Source organism: Ictalurus punctatus, chromosome 26 (assembly GCF_001660625.3).
Source record: "Ictalurus punctatus breed USDA103 chromosome 26, Coco_2.0, whole genome shotgun sequence".
NCBI classification, from domain to species: Eukaryota; Metazoa; Chordata; class Actinopteri; order Siluriformes; family Ictaluridae; genus Ictalurus; species Ictalurus punctatus.
In genome coordinates, this window is record NC_030441.2 from 11,555,251 (window position 1) to 11,581,384 (window position 26,134).

Here is a 26,134-nt window from a genome sequence, read left to right on the forward strand (position 1 = left end):
CAAGTCTCCTGGACTTGACGATATACCTCCAGAACTTTTGTTGGCGTTTTGGGACTTAATAGGCCCTTCCACAAATCCATTGAGTACTCAATTCAGGTCGGTTATTTCCAAAAAGATCAAAGGGTTGCCTTGAGCTCATTGCTGCTTAAGAGTGGTACAGATCCACTGGACTGCAGGAGTTATAGACCGCTGTCTTTATTGAATGCAGATATTAAGTTATATGCAAAAGTGTTCGCTGAGAGGATCAATACTTGTATCTCTGACCTGGTGCATCCTGATCAGACTGGCTTTATTAGGGGCAGATTAGCTTCAGACGTCTTTTGCAAATAACTGATGTCAGCTTAGCCTCTTGTGTCTCAAATGCCATTTTAAGTTTAGATGCAATGAAAGAATTTGATAGATTAGAGTGGAGGAATCTGTGGACAGTTCTGAAAAAAAAAATGTTTTGGCTCGTCTATTTTTCATATGATTCAAACTGTTTATAATAGTCCAACTGCTTGTGTATCCACAGGATTTGCAGTGTCGGGAAACAAGGCAGGGGTGCCCTCTTTCCCCCATTTTGTTCGCGCTTTTGTTGACACGTCTAACTATGCCTGATAGACAACATTCTTCAGTCTCCCCAATCTGCATTAAGAACACTATTCATCACATTTCATTATATTAGTTTTTGATAGATAGATAGATAGATATTTTTTTCACTTTTATGTTTTTGTACTTTTTAAATTATTTTTCATAACTTTTATGATTTTTAAAAATAACTTTTTTGACTTTTATAAAACTATATAATGGACAGGTGTGGAACATGAATGATCAAAAGTGTTTTTGAACACTATAACTACTTTGAACAAGAGAACTAGGCCGTAATAACATGGACTATTTTACATGTAAAACATGTTGCATTCCATTCGTCTTGCATTTTAAAAACATTCGCATACGAATTATCTAAATTGGGACGAAGGGCACGTCTTGCTATCCATGACATTTTTAAATCAATCAGTGGGAAACCTGTGCTTGCTTCTTTTTACATTCATGTCTGTCAGCTGCTGTGCGATCAAAGGGATGTGCTGCTCCGGCTCTCAGCCAATCACTGAACAGAGCAGACGCAGAGAGAGGTGAGAGTGCAGTGGGAAAGAAAGATGTCACGGTCACTTAATGTACAGCAAAAGAGACTGTTGATGGCTGCTTTAACCGCATCTAAGAAAGCGATTTTATACGGATGGTCCAATCCACACTGCTGTCCTGTGTCAATTTGGTGCTCTTATATTTTGGATGTTCTTATTATGGAATGAGCGACAGCTAAATTCCATAAAGCAACATCGAAAACAATTCAGAGCTGGACAGCTGCTATTAGTTTCGTCAAAGACCTTGTATATTGACTGAGTACTTTGTTTTTAGTTGTGACATATGTTGTGTTTTTGTTTTTGCCTTGTTTTTCATCATAGTGTTTCATCAACATGTGTGAATATATATATATATATATATATATATATATATATATATATATATATATATATATATATATATTTATAATGTGTGTATGTATGTATATATGTATATACGCTTATATATATGTTGTATATATACTGCTTTTTCTTTCATTTTAATGCTTTTTAAGTTTTCTCTCCCCCTAGAATAATTATATCTTGCATGGAATTTTAGTTGGGTTTTTTGGGGGGTTTTGTGTGTGTTACTGTTTGTCTTTATTGTGTCTGGTTTCATCTTTGTTTTTTTTTGTATTTTCCTTTCTTGTAATTGAAAACCAATAAAAAGTTACTAAAGTAAAAAAAAAAAAAAAGGAATAGGAGAACAGGATTACATGCGTAACCCAGATATTCCCTTTCAAAGGGAATTCAAGATTGTGTGAGCTTCACGCTGTGGGAACGAGTATACCCACTATGTTATACTGAGGGTATGGCCCGTCACAGAGACTCCATCAATAGGGGCGTGGCTGTCCGAAATGGCGGCCATGTAGACCCTAATTGTAGAAGGAGTCAATCTTGCTATGAAACTTTCACCACTATCCAAATAGTGATGCACTGCTTTGATGCACCATCATCTCTACTGTCACTGCAAAGCAGACCAGCAACTGTTCCGACTTATACCACTGGTCAGAGCAGTGGACGTAAGTTAAAGGAGCCCTCACTGGACACAGTAGGTGCAATCTTCCTCATTCCGGTGTAAAGAATGGAGGAGGACAGAAAGCCTGCAACACTCCTGGCTGGGCAGCAGACTTGATAATCTGACATAGGATATAGGGAGGACTTGGCTAATCCAGGGGCAAAGTCAAGGCAGGAAGGAGTAAAAGAGATGTCAAGGTCAGCCAAAAGAGCTACCTTTAGGTCAGCAAACTCTCTGAAGATGACTCTAAGGGCTCAAATGCGGCACGTGAGAGACCTTCCCAGACCACAGAAGGTCCCAGGAAGTTATGCATGGTCTGCATATGGGCCTCACCTGTCTGACACCATGCATACACCTCGAAGTTAGAGAATGTTGCCCAACAGAGGCTTTACATTTACATTTATTCATTTAGAAGACGCTTTTATCCAAAGCGACTTACAAATGAGGAAATACAAGCAAAGTGATATATCAAGCAGAGAACAATGCAAGTAGTGCTACTATACAAGATCTTTAATTGAGTTCTAGAAGAAGCAAAGTGTACAGAGTAGAGGTGTAAGAGCCACAGTAAGGTGTTTTTTTTTTGTTTGTTTGATTTTTTTAATTAGGCTTCATCAATAGGGATATGGCTGGCCGAAATAGTGACCACATAGACCCTAACTATAGATGGAGCCAACCCTGCTGAGAAGCTGGAATCTATGAGCTGATGCCCCTCAGGGGCCAGACTAACAGTTTCCATAGTTCCAGCCGAGGGTGATAAATCAACCTTCTGGCTTGAGACAATATATCCCTGTGAGGGGGAATCTCCCAGGGAGTGCTGTCCAGCAGAGATATTATCTCCAAGAACCAAATTTGAACAGGTCAATTCAGCGCTACTAGCGGCAGATATAGCACGATCTTGGCAAACTATCGCTAGAGCCTGTGGGAGCAGAGCAATTGGGGAAAGGTGTACAGACGTGACCTCAGCCACGTGTGTACCATGGGGTCCAGCCCTGACCCTTTTTTTTGGTGTGGAAGGAGTGAGGGCAAACCACAGCGGGCCGTGTGTTGTCTCCTTGGAGGCAAACATGTCCACTTCCGCTGGGCCGAACCGCTACCGTATGGACTCACCCACATGGGGATGGAGCCTCCAATCCCTGGGCCTCAGCCCCTGTCTAGACAAGATGCCTTCCCCCACATTCAGGTTGCCTGGAATGTATATTGCACTCAGTGACAAAACTTCCCCTCTGCCAGAGAATTAGTTGAGCCTGCCTGAACAGGGGGCTCAAATGTAATCCTCCCTGATGGTTGATGTGTGAGACCACCCCTGTATTGTCTAATACAGTGGTTCCATACTGGGGTACGCAAGGTATCGAAAGGGGTATGGGAGCAAAATGCTGAGATTTACTGTTCATTTAATTCCACCTCACTAAATAACATTAAAATCGAATTCATGTTTTTCTCCCAGACGCGTGAAACTTCATGGTGCACTTCCAGGAAAAAGGGGAGTTTTCTGCGGAGTGAGGGAGCACGGTCCTTCTCACTGGCTCCCCCCTCTGACTCGGAGTCAGAGAGAGTGGGTTGATTCTCATATACCTCTCCATAAGTGAGAGAGTCGAAAGTGGAGCTGCTTCATTGTGCCTCTTTTTAAAAATGTTCATATATGTATAAATATATACAAATTTTCATATACTATATATATAGGGATTAAGCAGCACTCATGTCCGATTCCCCTTCCAGATCCACATGGGACCCCCAGGATCTGAGCCGGCTGGCTGCCTCGACAGCGGCCGATCCAGAGTCCTGAGGTTTTGAATCCCAGGAGTGAAACCGCGCCGCAGCATGCTTTTTTCAACTCCCATACCCTTGACACAAAAAAATGTGTCTCTCCCCCTTTGTAATAACATGAGATCAAGGAGTAACACACTTTCTGAACTCTCTAAAGCTCATTATGTTTGCACAGGATTGTTTGAAATGATTTTCTGCTCAGCATAGTTGTAAAGAGTGGTTATTTGAGTTTCTGCATTTCTGTCAACTCAAACCAGTATGGCCATTCTTTTGGCCATTTACTCTGACCATACCGCTCTCATTAAGAAGTTATTTCTGTCCACTGAAATGCCACTCACTGGATGCTTTATTCGTTTTTGCACCATTTTATGTAAACTCTGGAGGATGTTGCATGTGAAAATCTCAGGAGATCAGCAGTTTTTGAAACACTCAAACCAACCCATTTGGCACCTACAACCATGCCATGGTCAGAGTCACTAAGATCATATTTTCCCCCCATTCTGATGTTTGATATGAACATTAACTAAATTGTTTTGATTTGTATCTGCAAGATTTTATGCTTTGCGCTGCTGTCACATGATTGGCTGCATGAATAACTGCATGAAACCAAGGTGTACAGGTTTTACTAATTAAGTAGACAGTGACTATTTATACATTTTAAAACTCCCTCCATATCAGAATCACAAGATGTATGTGTGAGAATTTTTTTATAGTGTTATTGCCTGATAATAACATGGTCACTGCAAAATCTGAGGTATCATATTATCACTCTGGGCAGCATGCCAGCATGAGCCATCTCTGTTTGAGAAACAAATCATTAACCTTTGAGCTCGTTATGGTTTGCAGCCACGTTTAAATGTTATTCGAAAGGAGCTTTGCCTCTCTGTCAAACCCACTGCTGGTGATTAGCCCACCCTTTAACCTTCCAAAGCAATCTGGCCTTTCATTTGACAAGAGGAAAAGTTGGGCATTGGGTGTCTAATGTAATCAGGTTCAAAACTAACAAAGCCAGTACTTTTGTTTGTTTGTTTGTTTAGGAATCAATAGTATTGGGGAGGGATTTAATGTGTTTTGTCAGAGCTTTACACATTTGCAACTACATATAATGCTTTTGTGAAAAGAAGATATAGGAATCATGACTCACAGACTGCATGAGTCCACACATGAGAATGAATAGATACATTGTTTTGGAAACGGAAAAAGACCCACTGACCTTTCTTTGGTTGGTGGGACAGATGTACAGGTAACTCAGGACTGTCTTCACTCCCACTTTGTCATTCAGTCTCTCATAGGTGGTGCCATAGTCTGTCGATCTGAGGGACAGAAATGCAGTGGTTATCATCCTCTGGCCTCTGAGTAGAAGCAGTAGTTTCTCCAAAAAATGTTTTTTTTTTTTTTTTTTTTTTAAATGGCTAATGATGTTTAATCTCTGGTAATGGGAAAGCATGGCTGTTTTGTAAGAAGACAAAGCCACAGTGTTGCTTCTCACTATATACAGTATATATAGTGCCTAATGGACTGGAGCTACCATTTTGTCCTTCCATTTTTCACCCATCACCTGTGTATGTGTAGTATATGTATTGTATACATGGGTCTCTTCTTGGATGACTCTATACCCAGCCACAGGGCAGGATGATCTTTTGAAAGAATGGTGTTTATTCTCTAGTAGAGTTCCAGAGATTTGTAGAATATATGCTAATTTGGATTGAAGCTGTTCTGGAGGCTTGAGGTTGACCCATTACTAAGAAAGTCTCTCTCTCTCTTCATGCTAGAATCAGGACATATGCTTGCATGCTGCATCAACTTGACTATGCTCACACTCTAGGATTTTGCTTTATATTCTGTTCCCGAGTTTATTTCGTTCTCAGTTTCTCCCATTCAGTTCCCTTAATGTGTCTGAGAACTAATCAGGCAACCTGTTGTGAAAATCTGGGCTCAGTTTCAGGCATAATTGCAATTTTCAAAGTAATAATAAATCTAATAAACACACCTGACTTAAAGTAGCAATATGTAACTTTTGGGGGTTTGGTGATTTGGAGACATATTTGGTTAAAAAAAAGATATATCGAGAAACTCATAGAAGAGTACTTTGCAATGTCACAAACTTTTTAAACAAACAAAAGTTACATGCTGCAGCTTTAAACAGCCTGTAGCTTTCGCAATTATGTGTCATGTAGCTTAGCAAATGATAGTGTTTGTGAACTGGCTGCATCCCAGGTCTTAACTGGAGATGACTTCTAGTGTATAATTCCACAATTCTATTCACAAAAACATGTTGATGTAATCCTAGTGAATCCAACAGTGCAGCATTTTTTTTTTTTTGTTCTGGCAGTCATAAACATACACACAGAGTGCAAGTAAATTACTAAAATTAACTGCATGCTGTGTGTAAATTGGGTATGACTTTTTCTGTCACGCCCAATTTACACTAAGAGCTGGTCTTTGGAACTGAAAACAACTGTGTAAAAGCAAATAAAACGGGACAATGTAATAATGAATTTGCTATGGAAATGGATAATCATACTAATAACTCAAAATTAATATTTGAATTAGGGTTTGATTTACTACTTTTTGGATTATTTCATAACAAAATGTCTGACCATTTTGTTTCATCTATAAAGATTTCCACCAAGTTCTCATACTGAGCATGCAAATGACCTATGTTACATTGAGTATAAAATGCTTCCCACGTTATGGGTTTATGACTTCTCAAGTAAGAAAGATTACATTTTATACAGGGGGCCTCACACATAACTGAATGAGTCCAGTTTATCTGCACACTTACAATATATCAATAATTCATGTCTTCCCTTTGACTGAGTTAAAACTAAGGTAATAGGTAATACAAAAACATGTGGAGAGGACTGGGATCACAAACATGAATAATGTACAAGTTGAAAGCAACTATTAAACAATAAGATCCCACCAGGAATCCACAATTTATTTATATTTATCTGTCAGTTGCTATTAAATCAGATGTTGTGGATAGAGGCAGCTCTTGAAACAGATATAGAAGGGTCCAAACATATCTGACTATTCCCAAGAGCTGGTAGAGCATTAATATTTATTACTATGAATTCCATTTTCACTGCTTGAGTAATCCACCTATGTCATATTGCCTTTATATACAGTGGATATAAAGAAAGTCTATACACCCCTGTTAAAATTGCAAGTTTTTGTAATGATAAATTAAACCAACATAAATCACGTAAGAACTTTTCCCACGCACACTTCCCATCCACCCATGTGAAATTACAATGTAGAAAAAAATAACATCAGAAATATTTAGTAAAAATAGGAAAAATAAAAAAGTTACAATGACCTGGTTGCATAACTGTGCACACCCTTTTATAATTGGGGGTGTGGCTGTGTTCAGAAATAACCAATCACATTCATTCTCATGTTCAAAAGTAATTATCATACAGTTGTCATAAATGAAATTATTTTGATTAACCCAAATTAAGACCAGCTATTTCTGTAAGATTTTCTTGATATCTTCTTGGTTTCATCTGATTGCTGAAGTCACGGTCTGTACAGGGCCTGTACAGGGTCTCACTGTTGAAAGAAAATGATCAGGAGAGGGGTACAGAATTTTTTTCCAAAACATTAAATGTACCATGGAACACCATGAAGACCATCAGCAACAAGTGGAGAAAATGGAGTACCACAGTGACATCACCAAGAACAGGACAGCTCTCCAAAATTTACAAAAGGACAAGATAACAACTTACCAGGGAGGCTGCCAAGACACCTACAGCAACATTAAAGGAGCTGCAGGACAAGTACTGATTACAGTACTCTCTGCATGTGACAACAATCTCTTGCATTTGTCACGTCTGGGCTATGGGGTAGGGTGGCAAACGGAAAACATTTCTCACAAAAAACATCCAAGCCCAACTAAATCACCCCAAACAATGTTGCAAAATGTGTTTTATGATCTAATGAGACCAATTCCAAAATTCATCTTCAGTAACCACTTATCTTGGTCAGGGTCATTGTGAATCTGGATCCTAACCCAGGAACACTGGGCATTGCTTTGGAAATATACCATGGATGGGACACTAATCCATTGCAGGGCACTGTGCACACACACACATTCACACACTTATTCACACTCATTCACTGCTATAGGCAAATAGAGCATGGACACCCCATCTTTCCATTTTGGCATCTACATATTATTTGCTGTCAACAAATGTCTTATGGAGTAATATTTTGGATTGTTGTGGTAGCAAGCAAAATAGCACCACCAGTGATCAAAAGAAAAATAAACAGAATGGTATGAAGAAGCGAGGCAGGGGCTGATTTCTTTCTAGCCCAGATTGTGGATTCATGCAGGCTATCAGTGACAGACATGCCAGGGGGTTACACAGAGCAAATCTTCCTTTAGATTTGATCATCATTTAGGCTAATATTTTTCAGCCTGCTATGCTGACATATCTGTAGCAACATGAATAGGCACATGCAAAATACAGTCACAGGTTTAATTAATGCAAACAAGACAGATTCCTTTTTTCCCATGTGCTTGGAGGAAAAACTAAAAGTAACTAGAGTACATATAGTCCAAACAAAGTACAAATTACACAAAAGTACTATGTGTGTGTGTGTGTGGTGTGTGTGTGTAATCGTTTGCTCCACATTAGTCTTTTTATGCCATCAATAAGATATTGTTACATAATGAATGGCTCAACCATAATAGTTTTACTGTTCAGCTACTGAGAGATAAGACTGCAGCCTCCCATCTAACATCACGACCAGCTTTCACTAAAATAGAGTAAATACTTTGTGTTTCTTTCTACCGCATTATATAGATCTCCATAGATGGATGTGTGATGGATAACTTCCTCTCAGACTTGCTGCACTCACAATATCACAAGTTGACTGAATGTGCTTGAAGGAGAGCCTTAACTTCCCTATTAGCCAAAATTCTGTGATTCACTAGTAAAGCCAATCAACAGATGGGACGGGAAATACGGCCACCTTTTCCATCTAGAGAGCGAGGCCAATTGGACTCCTAACCAGTGAGAGCGACGCCATCAAAAGGATTCAAGCTTGTAGTCTCCAAATGATAGAACAGAACTCTAGACAGCTGTACCACTCATAGGACCAATTTTTCAAAATACCACATGATGGACATTTATTAGCTGAAATAAAAATATCTGTGCAATCTTTATTACCACTGTATATTCATTCTACATGATTTTTCACTGTTCAGTCTTAACGCCATTACATTTACCCACGAAGGAAGCAATCCAAAATTAGATCCTTTCCATTACAACTTTACTTTCTTTTTTATTCTTCAACTCTTTCTTCCTATCTTTTTTCCTTTCACACAAGCCATAGCCATCATGCATTCCAACAAATTACAGTGTGATCTTTTTCATTCTCGAGAGCCCCCGAGATGGCCCGCAATGATCACAGAGTGCCATGAGAAGCGGGGAAAGTTACTTCCTCTGAATATTAGAGTGAGGCAAAAAAAAAAAGCAATCGAAGAAAAAGGTCCCATCCAATACAATGAGGATACGCAGGCATTCAGAGTGCACTGTGGTTGGAATCAGATCATGTCTTGTTGGAGGAATAGGCTCTTGACAGCTTAGTGATAATGCTCAGAATTTCACTAGAGTTTTTCACTTAATACGTGGAGCTCTGATGTCCTGACAGTCACCTCAAAAATTCAGAAGTTCATTATGTTTTACTATCCATTTCCATAACCATTTTGGTATTTCATTACTCTGTTTTATTTGCTGTTACACAGTTGTTTTCTTCTCAAATGACTGAATTTGGTAACAGAACATCAGTGTAAAATCGGCATGACTGAAAAAAAGTCATTAAACTGCTTTTGGGACTGTATAAAAATCATAGGCTACCTGATAAAAAAAAGTGATTCAATTTGCACAAATCAATTTATTACAATAGCAACTGATAAATTGTTTGGAAAACACCATATATGATTAGAATAATAGAGAAATGTTAATACCGTAATCTTCAGTATTTACTGTATATAGCCTCAACCAGAATGCTCAACCTATGCAGTGCTAGAGTGAAGTTCCAAGCTTTATGAACATCTTTGCTGCTTTTCCCAAGGATGGGCAATTTAATAGTTTCAACACGAATGAGCTCTTAATCGTGTTTTGATGATGAAAGAAAGATTCATTTGTCTTCCCAAAGATAGAGCATGATGTATAAAAATCAGGGCATATTCCATTGTTCTTGACCAGAACTCCTTCATCACTAGTTGAAATGATGAAACTGACTCTCAGAAATCTGTAGACAAGAATGTGTGTGCATCACATTAAAGCTTTTTTTACCCAAAAGGGGAAAAAAAAGTTGCACAAGACTCTTTTCTAGTTGTTGCACTATGCTTCATGGTCTCTTCTACTTTGCTTTTGATATACTAGTTTCTTATCTAAAACATAATTTCTTATAAAACTTTAATCATTAACTTGGCAACCAGATGTTGAGAAATGATTAGACTAGATTTTATTTCTCTCCCTTAAGCACATGATATTTATGATGCAGACACTTGTTTTGTGTCATTGACTGAATTTGCTTAATCTCAAATGCGTTTAGTTTAGACAGTTTGAGACCAAACTAAAATTTACACGTCTGTCAGTATCAGTATCAAGTATCAGTGCAATAACTTGGTGCACATTTTTCCAACACACCCATACACTTGCTAAATTCTTCCACTAGAATGTTTAGATTGGTTAACCAATGTCTATTTAAGTTGTATCAGATGTTTTTACAGTCTACATCTTCTGAGAAAGTATAACGTTTCTGTACAATTCAGACAGATGAAAATATAAAACATTTGTTCATGTCACTTAACATGGTTTAAAATGTGCCTCCATGTCCTTCAGCCAAACCTCACTGTGGGCCAGGTTTTGACCCAGAAGTAAAACCTGAAAAATCTGACAATATTCCAGCCAGACTAAGAGCCTAATGACAATGGGAAGTCCAAAACATGCCAACCTTCCTACATCACCGCCAATGTTACACTTTATCAGTCTCTTACAACGTGTCCCTTTTCCCATTCAGACTTCTCCAGCCATTCAGTTCCAGTCTGGTTGGAAAGGTCCATGGGGAAATGGATGCCATTGTCCTAATTTCTTGTCTATACACCTGCTACTGTGTTCTGATGAGATTATGAGAAATGGATTTAGGGAACATAAATGGATGAAAGGGGAAATGACTATTGTTCAGAGATTTGAAATTCCAACAAATATAAAATATCTAATGCAGTGTCAATCAGGGACAAATTTCTTTGTTATTGTTACTGTATTAAATACAAATACATACATACATATGAATAAAAATATATGGACAACAATTAAATTGAGCTGTAAGCATAGCAGATGGGTGCTCATTCAGTTTATCCTTCAAGGCATGGACATGTTTCCTTCACAGAAGAGTGCACTAAATTTAAAAAAAAATAAAATAAAAAAATAAAAAAAATTTAATGCTTATTCAAATTAAAAGCTTGATTAAAATAAATTACATCCGATGCAAACATTAATATTTCATGACCTCAGTTTAGTATGTTGTGGCTTCTTTAAGTTCTACCTTATAGGCTTCTGAATAATCATGTTGGAAACCATATTGTTAAGTGAAATAAAATTTGCAGTAAGTAATGTGATAATTACAACTAAGACTATTCATGCAGCAATACATGGCAGTATAATACTTTCCTAGACATCCAGATGTTTACTTTAATGTTTGCCGTTTTCTTATTTGTATATCATCATCAGAGCCTTAAATGGATTGGCACTTACATATCTCTCTCACCTACTGAACATTAGTTCACATGTCAGATGTTTGAGATCATCTGAGTAGAGACGTTTGATGGTCCCGAAATGTAGATTAAAGCTGAAGGGTGACTGTGCTTTTGCAATAGCAATGAGACATCATTATAAGTTGCATTTTCCACTGAATTTGGGGAAGCCACTTGAAGCATTCGTTGTGATGAACTATTTCAGTTGCTTTTGTTTCATTTGTTCATTGCAAACAGCTGAAAGTCTGTAAATTTTGACAATAAACCTGATTTGCAATTGCGGTTCAATAGTTTTGATTGCAATTGTACATTTTCAGGCATGTCCTTAATAACGAGTGGACTGCTCAAAGCTCAGATAATAGTAGAAGTGTTTATAGGCCACAATGGACCAGTAGTATGGTTTTACTTTTACAGCAACAGATTTGATGAATTTTTATTGTAAACCTTTCTTAGATTTGTGCTTAGATATGAAATTACAATAAAATATTTTTAGGTATTTAGTCTCCCACAAACACTAGACAGGATGAGACCATGGCTATCACCTTCTATAAAACTATTGCCTTCCATAACATAAGCACTTATTAAAAAACAAACAAACAAACAAAAAAACAGACAAACAAAATAATATATACTACACATCCTGCACACATAGTTTGAAATCTTATTCTACAAATTTTAGTAAAAAGCTTAAATAAGTTTAACACCATAGCCACTAAGTTTGTGAGCTTGCCTTGTTTGTCGCGCTTTCTTTTTGTTAAACATGGGAAATAACCCTTATGGACTATGAGTTCATGAGTGTGGGTTTCTCCTTTATTTATATATTTTTAATGTATCATTTATCATCCTTGATCCTGCTAAGTCACTTCAGTTTAGGGACTACAGTGCTGTGAAAAATATTTGCCCCATCCTGATATCTTCTGTTTTGTCTCATACTAAATTGTTTCAGAAATTAAAACAAAATCTAAGATAAAACAAAGACAACCAGAACAAACACAAAATACAGTTTTTAAATGATAATGTTATTTATTGTAGCAAAAAAGTTATCCAGTACCTACTGGTATTGTATTTGTAATGCATTTCCTCCTGTAGTTAGATGCAACCAGGCCTGATCACTGCAAACCCTGTTCAATCAAATCAACACTTAAATAGAACTTTTTCAACAGCATGAAGTTGGTTAAAAGGTCTTACCCAGTAACACACTATGCCAAAATTTATGCCGAAATTCCAGAAATGATGAGGAAGAAGATGATTGAAATACATCAGTCTGGGAAGAGTTTCAAAGTAATTTCAAAGGCTCTGGGACTCCAAAGGACCACAGTGAGAGCCATCATCTCCAAATGGAAAAACTCGGCACAGTAATTCCACCAAGAGCACAGCAACGACTCATCCAGCAAGTGACAAATGACCCAAGGACAACATTAAAGGAACTACAGGCCTCTCTTGCATCAATAAAGGCCACTGTTCATGACTCAGTGGAAGGGTGGTGAGGTGAAAACTACTGCCAACCCAGAAGAATGTTAATGCTCCTCTGAAATTTTGTCAAAACACACCTTGATGATCCTCAAACCTTTTGGGAGAATGTTCTGTGGATTGATTAGTCGAAATTGTAACTGTTTGGAAGATAGGAGATCCATTACATCTGGCATAAACCAAACACTAAATTCCACAAAAAGAACATCATACCTACGGTCAAGCATGGTGGTGGAAAATCCTAAGAGTGAATGTCCTGTCTTCAGTCTGTAAATTGAAACTCAAGCGCTACTGGATTATGCAGCAAGACAATGATCCAAAGAATAGGAGTAAGTTCTAATCCTAATTTCCGTTATCAGTTATCAGAAGCATTTGGTTGCAGTTATTGCTGCTAAAGATGGCACAACCAGATTTTAAGTTTAAGGGGCCAATTAGTTTTTCACATGGGTGATAGGGGTTGGATAACTTATTTTTGCTGCAATAAAAGAAAATAATAATAAATTAAAATGGTATTGTGTGTTTACTCAGGTTGCCTGTTTTAGGTTGTATTTCATTAGAAGAGATAAAAGTATGTAGTATGAGATTTACATAAAAACAGAAGAAATCTGTAAGTGACCATGTGGTAGTGCTGGGCGATAAAACAATCTTGATTTGTATTGCAATTTTTTCCTAGATAGTGATGATAAGCTGAGAGTATTCAAATTCAATAAAATTTCATTTTATTTTCCTGTCTAACCTCCTGAAATAGCCAAAGGATGCAGCGTGATTATGCAGCACAGAGAGTTGGCGTAAAGCCAGCACAACAGCCAATCAGGTTGCACACTAAATTGCACACCCAATCAAGGGAATCACATTACCATCAACAGTAGCAAGCTACAGAAATATGGAGAGTAGAGAGAAGCCTGAGGGAGTTTTCACGAAAGTGAAAATGAAGGTAGGTCATCTTCTCTAGATGAAACTGTTCCAGGGAAAGGCCACAGCACTTCAGTTTAGATATTCAAAGCATGATGAAGCACAGTTTAGCCCAAAATCCAAAATACACAGTCCAGTGGGAGAAAGTCTGGAAACACTGCCAATTTGTTCCACCATTTAAAAAATACCACGCAATTGATTATACATGGAGTGTAAAAGTGTGTTCAAGTGTTGTTAGCCATCAAGCATTGGGGTTTCTCCTAAACAACAGTCGACTTCAGTGAGTTGTTACAAAAACTAAAAGACACGAGGAGACAAAAGCTGTATGTAGGGTTGCCACCCATTCCTTATAATACAGGATAGTTCTTTATTGAAAAATATAATGCGATTCATCCCACATTTTTATACACATCATCTCATACATGCACTAGGTCTTCACAGTGTGTTATGTGTTTCTTCATGTCAAATAAGTGTTTGTATTGTCAATGTTTAAATCTGAGCCTCATCATAAGCATTTCAATGCCCAGTGTACCCAGTGTAACTGTGCAAATGACAAATAAATGACTTCACAGTGGCAAGAATAACATAATAGTGAATAAACACAACACAGTTTCACAAGAAATAATTCAAAATCAGTGTTATTGGGCAGAGAATGATGGGCACATGGTATGTGAGATTGCACCTCAACATCACCGTTGCCCTGGTTCTTTAGAAAATGCTCTTCAAAGGAAGTTCATTCATGAAATGCAACGGGCTGTCAAAGTAGGTATAATAGCCATAACATAATTAGGGATACTAAGCTAGCTAACATTAGGCTAAATATTACAGTGGGAGTCTTGGAAGAGCTCTTTGCTTTTACCCATCATGAGATGTTTCTTGTGTGACACCATGGTAACGAAAAGCCTTTTTATAGACCATCAATTTACTAACCCAGCTGATGTTAATTTGCACAGATAGGAGGTATAATTACTTACGGATTTTAGTGGGTTCCATGCCTTACCTTGCCTTGGAGAACTGCTTTTTATTAGCATGTTCAATAATTTTTTCCTGTGCCATTCCACTTTATTACACATAACTTTATTTATGGACATTAATGTTGTGGATTCTTTATATATACAGATTTGTGTGTGAATACCCTCATAGGAAATATATTTACTGAAAAAAATGTTGACGCGTTCAATACTTATTTCCCGCACTGTATATTGTGTAAACTAGTTACCAAGTTTGCTAAAAAATCAGTTAACATAAGGATAACTATTATATTAGTATAACTACACTGAGGGAAAAAGTATTTGATTCCCTGCTGATTTTGTACGTTTGCCCACTGACAAACAAGTGATCAGTCTACAATTTTAATGGCAGGTTTATTTGAACAGTGAGAGACAGAATAACAACAAGAAAATCCAGAAAAACGCATGTCAAAAATGTTATAAATTGATTTGCATTTTAATGAGGGAAATAAGTATTTGACCCCCTCTCAATCAGAAAGATTTCTGGTTCCCAGGTGTCTTTTATACAGGTAACGAGCTGAGATTAGGAGCACACTCTTAAAGGGAGTGCTCCTAATCTCAGCTTGTTACCTGTATAAAAGACACCTGTCCACAGAAGCAATCAATCAATCAGATTCCAAACTCTCCACCATGGCCAAGACCAAAGAGCTCTCCAAGGATGTCAGGGACAAGATTGTAGACCTACACAAGTCTGGAATGGGCTACAAGACCGTTGCCAAGCAGCTTGGTGAGAAGGTGACAACAGTTGGTGCGATTATTCGCAAATGGAAGAAACACAAAAGAACGGTCAATCTCCCTCGACCTGGGGCTCCATGCAAGATCTCACCTCATGGAGTTGCAATGATCATGAGAACAGTGAGGAATCAGCCCAGAACTACACGGGAGGATCTTGTCAATGATCTCAAGGCAGCTGGGACCATAGTCACCACGAAAACAATTGGTAACACACTACGCTGTGAAGGACTGAAATCCTGCAGCACCCGCAAGGTCCCCCTGCTCAAGAAAGCACATATACATGCCCGTCTGAAGTTTGCAAGTGAACATCTGAATGATTCAGAAGACAACTGGGTGAAAGGGTTGTGGTCAGATGAGACCAAAATGGAGCTCTTTGGCATCAACTCAACTCGCCGTGTTTGGAGGAGGAGGAGGAATGCTGCCTATGACCCCAAGAACACCATCCCCACCGTCATACATGGAGGTGGAAACATTATGCTTTGGGGGTGTTTTTCTGCTAAGGGGACAGGACAACTTCACCGCATCAAAGGGACAATGGACGGGGCCATGTACCGTCAAATCTTGGGTGAGAACCTCCTTTCCTCAGCCAGGGCATTGAAAATGGGCGTGGATGGGTATTACAGCATGACAATGACCCAAAACACACGGCCAAGGCAACAAATGAGTGGCTCAAGAAGAAGCACATTAAGGTCTTGGAGTGGCCTAGCCAGTCTCCAGACCTTAATCCCATAGAAAATCTGTGGAGGGAGCTGAAGGTTCGAGTTGCCAAACTTCAGCCTCGAAACCTTAATGACTTGGAGAAGATCTGCAAAGAGGAGTGGGACAAAATCCCTCCTGAGATGTGTGCAAACCTGGTGGCCAACTACAAGAAACGTCTGACCTCTGTGATTGCCAACAAGGGTTTTGCCACCAAGTAATAAGTCATGTTTTGCAGAGGAGTTAAATACATATTTCCCTCATTAAAATGCTAATCAATTTATAACATTTTTGACATGCATTTTTCTGGATTTCTTTGTTGTTATTCTGTCTCTCACTGTTCAAATAAATCTACCATTAAAATTATAGAATGATCATTTCTTTGTCAGTGGGCAAACGTACAAAATCAGCAGGGGATCAAATACTTTTTTCCCTCACTGTACATGCGTAACCCAGACAATTTTGTGAAGAAACCAGATGGCAGATTCTATAGAAAGGACATCATAGAGAGCAATAAAACATGAAAACACTCAGCGAGCTCTTTCTCCCTCCCACACATTTGGAAACCTGTTTTCTGCTATCTCACCTTGCACAAAAGAGATCCAAATCTTGCATAGGCAATCCACACAAATAGCAAAACTATTTTAAGAAGTTCAGAGTCTTAAAAAATCCTCACCATTGTGATTTTTGTTCAATCCAGACTAGCACAATTCACAACATTCTACAAAAGAGTATGCTGGACTTGTTTCAACAACAGCAGGCACAAAAGTTTCCTCACAATCAAAATGCAGTGTGTATGAGAATACTCTGTGATCTACACACACATAAACACACTGTCCCAGTGATGCCAGTTGAGGAGATCAACTAGGGCAGTATAGTATTGTCTAATATATAATATATGATGCCTGTTTCACTGATTAGAGCTGCAGGGAGCAGTACAGGTTAATCAGATGCCGAGCTCCCGGCCCTGACCCAAATCAAACATCTGAGTATAAGCTCATCTGGATGAATGCCTGGGGTTTGGAGAGGAAGAGAGGAAAGATGGCTGAGAAATATAGGGAGAAAAAGGTACTGATAGGAGCTGAGCAGGAGAAAGAGGTCAGAATTCAGCTGCTGTTTAAGGCACCATGGTAACGACACAGAGGGCTGTAAGAATAACTTAACTTTTAAAATACTTAAATTTGTTTATTTATTTATTTTACAACATTTACATAGTTTAAGCTGGTGTATGATGTCTTAGTGGTTAGCACATTTGCTTGCACCTCTAGTGCTGGGGGTTTGAATCCTACCTCTGTCAGTTGTGCTCAGAATTTGCATGTTCTCCCTATGCTTTGGGGTTTCCTCTGGGCACTCCCACTTCCTCCCCCATTTCCAAATTGTCCATAGTGTGTGTCTGTGATGGGATGGCACCCTTTTTTTATGATTATTACTGGATATTAAAAATTCAAATTTCAATTTTCTATGGGTTATCAAAATGTGCATACATTATTTATTTATTTAATTGAGCATTTGAATTAATTATCAACATGATAAATAGCACTTTGGGATTCTTATAATCCTCTGAATTAAATACAACCACTGCAGGAAGTTTTTTTTTTTTTTTTTTTTAAGAAAGAAAAAAAAATCTGCTACTATTAATACGTAGTTACTTTATATTTGATAACCTTAAAACGTGGTAATTGTGCTACATGCAAATATTTGGACCTCCTTCAGGTGTCTCAGAATGAAAAATTATTAGGCCTAAATTGACTCGTTAGGCAGGTCAAAAAATATCATTAGGAATAACAATTCCACTCTTCAAACCTTGTGCTAACTGTCAACAACCATGGTCTCCTTTAAGAAGCTTACTGAAAATCTGAAAATGAACCTAATTAACACCTAAATAGCAGGGGAAGACTATAAAAGATATCAAAGCACTTCCAGTTTTCACAGTCTGAAGTAATCAATTTCATTAAGAGATGGAAGTTAAGCGGTGGAAGTCAAGGCATCTGGAAGACCAAGAAAATTTCCAGAAAGATCTGTACAAATGCAGGCCAGAAAGGCATATCAAAACCACTAAGGACCTGCATGAAGGTTTCGCTGACACAGGAACAGTGCTTGCAAAATCATGATCTGCACGTAAGAGTCATCAGAAGAAATCATTAGCTGCAATCTTATACCAATTGCGAATGTGTGATGTATGCAAAACAACAACGAGATAAGCCAGAAGCATTTTGGAAACAACTGCTGTGGACTGATGAAGTTTCACAGCTTCAATCAGGTGTGTTTGGAGAAAAAAAAAAGAACATAATTTTCTGAACAGAGCATTTTGCCAAATGTTAAGCATAGAGTAACAAGAATAAAAAGATTTTATTCTTTACTAAACACACATTATACAAGTAAACTATTCTAATATCATTCTAATATCCAAATAAAACATTAATATATTCACATTTATATTCCCAAAGCCCCCTTAAAACCAGGGCATTACCTTTCTGTCTTCCTTAGGTGTCTGTGCATAGATAAGAGACATGAGGCTGAATGTTTCATGAGGACTATAAAAATCTGTGATGAAGCCACTACAGCATCTGGAGGTGAGGGAGATATGAAGTACAGATAGTGAGAAAGGAAGCAGGAGAAGATGCATCTCTGACCATGATTTCTAAAGTAAAGGCTGGCAACTATAACTTTTAATAATTACCTCTAGCATAGCTTATTTCAACAAGGACAGAAACACTGTACATGCTGTCAGTTGTTATCGCGACTGTATCCAGGAACAGCAGCTACACCGAATGCTTTGACCATATGCATGCAGTTAGGCGCTGATGTAATTTCACACCCATACACACCAAAGATAAACACAAGTACATTACATACACATGCTCACACATGAAACACAATGGAGGGTGTAAAGAAATACAATTAGCCAATTACAGTATAACTTTCTGAAAGTGTTAGCGTTATCCCAGGTGTAGTGCTAGATCAAGCTTTTCAATTAGATAAACCATCATTGCAAGAACATAGATTACTCTAGAACCAATTTCACCTCGAGCCAGTGCTGCAATATTGCAGTGTGCTCGGAAAACCGAAGCACATGCACGTAAATGAGCCAGGTGCGTAAGCGCTTAGCGAACGCACGCTTTTCGGTCTTTCATGACAGTGACTTTGTTTACGGTGAACACGTGCTTGTGTTATGGTTATGTTCTGACTCCGCCCCTGTTTTGTCATTGGTTGTTTCCCGAATGTGCCATTATTGTTTTCAGCTGCCCGTGTTTAACCCATGATTACGTTTGTCATTTAAATCCCTCGGGTCTTTGTGCACTTTGTGTAGTATTGAGTTTATCTCATACCAAGCGATTGTTCTTTGTTTGATGTTCTCAGACCTCATTTCTTGACTCTGATTGTTGCCTCGCCCTATTTATGCCTGTTTGCCGATTGCCTGACCTTTTGCATGTTTTTGGACTACGCTTTGGTTTACTGATTTGGATTTGTCTGCATTTATCTCCTTTAATAAAACTCTTTAACTGCACTTGCATCCGTCCTCAACTCCATTACGTAAGTATGTGACACTTTCTGACAAGAAAACATGCAAACGAGCAAAAAAGGGTCACCTTCTGTTTACAGAATATCTGTATCTATTTAGAGCCTTTTATTTGTTTATTCTGAATAATGTACTCATATTCTGTTACATCCCCAATGCATACAAATCTTTGAAAAAAAAAAAAAAAAAAACAATGTCAGAGATACCACAAACACATATATACATACTGTAACAAAGCTCAAGGCACACACTCGTGAGCAGTATCATCTCTAATAACTGAGCTCATTGAACCATAGTTGAAAATGACTTTGGAGAATTGACACATTAAAGATCGTAGGTGGGATTGTGCAGGTGTCGGGAGGAGGAGAAGGCTCGATTGTGTTTGAGCGAGAGACAATGTGAGAGTGTGAAAGAAACACAGAGAGACACTGATTTTCACACATTTACTCAATGCTCCCTATAAGCTGTCATTTTTTTGCTTTCCCCTCACCCTTGAGATAACTGCATGAAATGTGAAACAGGTGCTGAGAGAGAAAATATGAAACACTTATTTCGAAAAGGAAACTGCCGAAAGCAGGATGTGGATAGTGCATGAGCAGTAGCTAGGGTATATGTCAGAGTAGGGAGATGTTCAGGCTGACTGCGCTTTCAGGACAAATACAGTGACCAGGTCAGTGCACTGCATCCACTGAATATAAAAATAGTAGCAGAGAAGGTGGGGGGGAATTAAAAATGGAGGACAGTGTGGGATAATTAAGAGAAAGTACTATATGTATTATTGTATGTAGTAATACGTGTTCAGGCAACATGCTGTCTATTTTTAAAAAATCACAAGAGCTAGCTCTTGCGAAAAGTAAGAAGTGGTTAAGGTTAGGACATAGGTAGCCATCACAGCTTTCCAACAAATACACACACATTTGATACAGTAAGGTTTTTGTTCGTGTGTTTGTTTGTTCAGTGTTTGTCTTTCATCAAATGAACTATTCACAGCTCTAACAGATCTCATGACCAGGAAACTTACCAGGCAGTTACTATTATATACTGTAAGTGAGGTAGGCTGAAAAAAATAATCACTGTTATGGTTTAATTTTGGGAAACAGCCTAAAATGGCAGGGTAAAGATGTCTAAACCCTTGTTAGCGCGGTGTGGTCTTCTCACACTCTGGTTAAGTTTTTAGATAGTTACCTGCGGTAGACCAACAGAGTTCACTGTAAGCTGACATTAATTTAGCGAACTAATATTGCCAACTAATATTTATCCAAATCTGCAACCACACAGCACAGCATTTGAATATAAGAATCAATTTGAAGCAAATAAACAAGGAAAGCACAAGCCATATATTTATAGTGAAATATTCATGATGCAGTTAATGATTTTGGTGCTAATTTATTGTTTGGTGCTGTATTTATATTATTCCTGTGAGAATTTTGTGCCACACTGAGATCACATTTCTAAGTTATTCAGCTATGCTTTAAGGTGTGGTGAGCAACATTTCCAAATTGCACACAGTGGGCTGACTCTTTTGGAGAAAATCCAGAGTCTGTGTTTTAAATTGAATAAGTCTATGAGGTATTCCAGTCCTCTATCTTTATAGTAAAGGCATACACAAGTTAAAGTTCCTTTGAGACTAAAGTTATAGCTTTCTGAAAGTCTACAAACAAACAGAAAAGAAAATATTTAAGTGTTGGAAGAGTCAAACATAATGGTCCAATTTTAACAAAATAGACTGTCCCCTCTAACAATAGGTACATGGTCCAACTTTTGAGATCATATCCTGTCGCGCCCTTTTCAGCATTCTATCCTTAACTTTTTGTGCATAGTCTTGGTGTTTATGAAAATCATTTCTACCAGAAATGTATATTTAACTAAAAATAAAAGTATAAAATTTTAATGCCCCTTCAAGGCGCTATTACTCTTGCATGAGGGCAGGGAGCAGACAATACCAAGACAGACAATGGCAACATACACACTAGCAAACTAACTGACCAGGGTTGACTGTGGCCTGAAATCATGATTCATACTGCCTTCACCTCAGGACCTTCTCCTGTCTCTTTCAGGATGACAAATTCATGCAGCTGATGACGGGATAGAAGGATGGAAGGATTAGCTGTCATCTCAACCATGATGGAGAGCTACATGGTTTGGGACAGGTTAGGCACCTTTTGGGCTGCCGATGGTTTGGGTTAAGTGTTTTCTGCTCCAATGCAGGCTCACAGAACAGGCAGAATGGCTGTGTGTGAATTATTGAAAGCTCAGAGATGTGGAGAGAGGCAGATAGATGGGGAGAGGGAAGGAGGGAGGGGGATATGGACAGTTGTCCCAGCATGTTGCAGACATACTTCCGGGCCATCTGTACAGGAGTTGTTCCCTCAGGAGAGGAGCATCAGATACAAGGTGACATCTGAGCAATATACAAGATGAAAGATTCATTTTTTGTCCTAAATCTGCTTGATTGATGAACAGTAGGTCATGTCCTGTCTTATTAATCCAATCCTCTCTCCTACTATCTGGACTGTATATATTTCAATCTAATTGATATGTATATGACATCCTTATTAGTATTATACCTAAATGATTTATGAAAAAAGAAAAAGGAAAAAAAACACCATGCAAATGTGCATGCACGATGCATCGACACATATGCCCCCCCAACACCTCCCCACCACCACCACCAAAGGGAGGTGAATGTTCCACCGAGACATGTGATAACAGCCAAGCATACCGTTTTGAACTGCTGCTCCTGCCCCATCACAGGGCAGTGTAACCAACTCAAAGGAAAGCGGTTGTGGAAATCTGCCCTCTTCAACATACTGTATATGAGCTCATGACGGGCTAGATTCATCGTGACTGACAGGGGAGAGAGTACTCTCCCACCCAGAGAGCACAGCCAATTTTGCTGCCTTGGCTCCCAGCTAAAGATGGCTGTGGCATTGTTGGGATTCAAACTCGAATTTCCCCAGACTGAATGTACATAGCCTGATACATCACACTGCTACAACAATGCCCAATTTATCTCTGGCTAACTGTCTCATGGTAAGGCTGCAATGGGTATGAGGCTCACTGGGTCTTATCAGTGGAAAACAGAATTTGACTATGAGCTTCCCACCTTGAACCAACCTAAAAACTTTAGGGGGAAAAAAAAAAAAAAAAAAAACATGGTCGCTTACATAAGCTAACTGTCACATCCAGTTCTACTGCTAAACCACAACCCCTGGTTCTCAACCCATTCTGAATGCAACCTAGACTTTACAAAGCTCACACTTACTTGAAAACTGGCACACCCGTTTCCCCTTTTATCTTTAACCAACTTTGTGTATTTACAGTTGCAATCAAAATTATTCAACCCCCATTGCAAATCAGGTCTACTGTCAAAATTTACAGACTTTCAGCTGTTTGCCATGATCAAATCAAACAAAAGCAATGGACATAGTTCAATACAACAAATGCTTCAAGTGGTTTCCCCAAATTCAACTGAAAATGCAAATTACAATTGAATAATGGGTTGAATCATTTTGGAACTGGAGAAATCATTATAAGTTGTATTTTCAGTTGAATTTGTTGTGTTGCATTTGTTGTGTTGAACTATGTCAATTGCTTTTGTTTGATTTGTCATTTCCAACAGCTGAAAGTCTGTACATTTTGACAATAAACCTGATTTGCAATGGAGGTTGAATAATTTTGATTGCAACTGTAAATGAACTTTTTGCAAGATTCTGCCATCGTTTCAAGTAGCAACTCTTAGCAGTGACCTTTCTGTTTTCTCCATGTTTTTGATGCTGTATTACTCTGTTTACCTGTTTGCTTAACCTTTATCTACTGTATATTTGACCACGATTCTCCCTGCCAATTTGGATTCTTAACAAATATTAAGCCCACAATTATATCCACCTGACTTCGGATTTCTGACCCTAGCACTTGTTGGTATCTGTGTGGATATAAAAAGTTCAGAATGTTTAATACCACTTAAGTGGTAAATGGTCTGCACTTGTATAGCGCTTTTATCCACTTCCCTCTTAATTGGTAATTGGTGGGAAAATTGCATTCAAATGAATTTCCCTTCTAGCTATCCAGCTATCCTCCTATATTATAGTGATCTTAAAGAATGCCATGCACAAATAGAAACATAAATTCAGACTGGGGGTGGTCATTGAAATGTATTTTTCTAAGGTAAAGGTAAATATTTAATATTTATTTATTTATTCATTCATTTTCTATAACAAAATTACCTTATTCACCTGCAGTGTCTTGCTTTAAATTCTTTTGTGTCCCATTACAAATCACCTACAAATACACATCCACATCAAAAGGGATGAATTTAATGGCCAGCCTCACATCGTGACTGACGGCAACTTTTAAGTTGAATTGAACATTTTTTTGCCGCTCTGCTTCCACATACTGACAGTGGAACAGTGACAAAGGAGATTTCTCTGAAAGAACCTGACTTCCCCTTCCAGTTATCTGTTACTTTCTCCCTGAACAGTCGGCTGCCAGAACCATTTCACTAAACTTTTAACTTGAGTGGCTTCCTCACTGAGGAGGAAAAATTCTAACAATGATTTGAGAAGTTTTCTTTTCTCTGTCAAGGCATTCTTTTTTTTTTGTGAGAGGAGTGAGCACAAACATAAAAAGAACTTTCCTAATCTCTTCATTGAAATGTAGAAAGAGACACTTCTCTAGACACATACTACAATCAGATATGTAGAATGTGATTTGGGGTTCAGGTTGTGAAACACAGCAAACTCAAGCAGGAGATGTATGCACTGGCATACCAAAAGTGATTCTGAACTTTTTTAGGCGACCTTTTGAGCACCCTCCAATTATACACCCCATTTCAGACAACCCACTATTCCATGACTAACAAATTACTACCTAATTTAACTTGGAACATTTGCGTAAGGTACATGCTCCTATCGTTTTATCATATTTTCTTCTACATGTATTCACAATTTGAATCTTGGTATAATATTTGGAAGTGACTTTCTTTAGATTTTACTTTACAGAACTGTGACTAACACAAGCACATCTTTTTTGACTTATTTGCAATTTTATTTCTTTATAGTTCTAGCTCAAAATATAGGTTCAAAATAACAAATTCTTGCCGTGGTAAAAAACATATAAATGCTTTCCATGCATATTTTAATAGCCGAGTAAACAGTCTATAAACAGAGAAGTCATTTTAAATTCAATTGTGAGACTAAACCATCTTTAATTTCTTTGCATCCTAATGACAAAATCACTTAAAGCAGTACTACGAGGATACAGGAGAAGAGTGTGTATCCAGGTGAAGAGCATTTTAAGACTCTTTCATGTAAAACTTCTTACAATTTACAACGAAAATAAGGCAAGCCTAATGCTAAGCAGTGGAGTTAAGACTCAAGGCTGACTCTCCCTAGTCAGTATCCAAACAGTTGTTAAAACACAAGCTGACAGAGTCGGTATGGGCAAATACATGATCAAAATCCAAAGAGACAGGCAAGAGTCAAAACTGGGGAACTATAACAACAGATTAGAAACTAGAAGGAAACAGAGTGAAAAACACCCAAGGAACTAGAAACTAGAATACAGCTCAGAATTCCTCAAAGTTTTGTTTTAATCTGAGGGAAGACAGGAGCTTTACCTATTACTCATTTTTGTATATTTCCAAGAATAAACAAATGAAAAATGTATTAGCTAAGCAAATAAAACTCCAATTTACTTACAAAAATGATGTGTTATGGCTAAAAAGTGGTAACTAGTGAGTATATGATCGTGTATTTAATCGTGTTTGCACCCACAACAAAAAGTTAGCAGAAGTTGGATGTTTCATAGTTGTGACATCCTTGATACCTTGAACTTAAGCCCATTTTTCTTCCCCAATTTCGGCTCAATGGAGGTGCAGTGCTACAGACAGTACAGTGTCTGACAGTTTGATGTACTGTAATCACAATATGTCATGCTGAAATGTATAATTTGAGCTGTAAATAGACTCAGAAAACACAGAATGCCTTTTGAGATCACTATTAAATACATAAATATGATGATTTTAATTAATTAATAGGTACCTTCCTTTTAAATTCAACAAAAGAGATGAAACATCTTAATTAGAGACACCATTTATATTGATGGCCAAATTTTACATGAGTAAAGTTAAGAACAGCA

General features: G+C 38.1%; 1 protein-coding gene across 1 annotated transcript in view; it reads right to left on the reverse strand.

Moving 5' to 3' along the window:
* The window catches only part of sorcs3a (sortilin related VPS10 domain containing receptor 3a), a 296,209-nt gene that overhangs the window by 130,182 nt on the left and 139,893 nt on the right, over positions 1–26,134 (reverse strand). Inside the window, exon 3 of the mRNA XM_047151173.2 lies at positions 5,096–5,195. Within this exon, the coding sequence (XP_047007129.1) occupies positions 5,096–5,195 (100 nt within the window). The remainder of the gene's footprint in view (positions 1–5,095; positions 5,196–26,134) is intronic.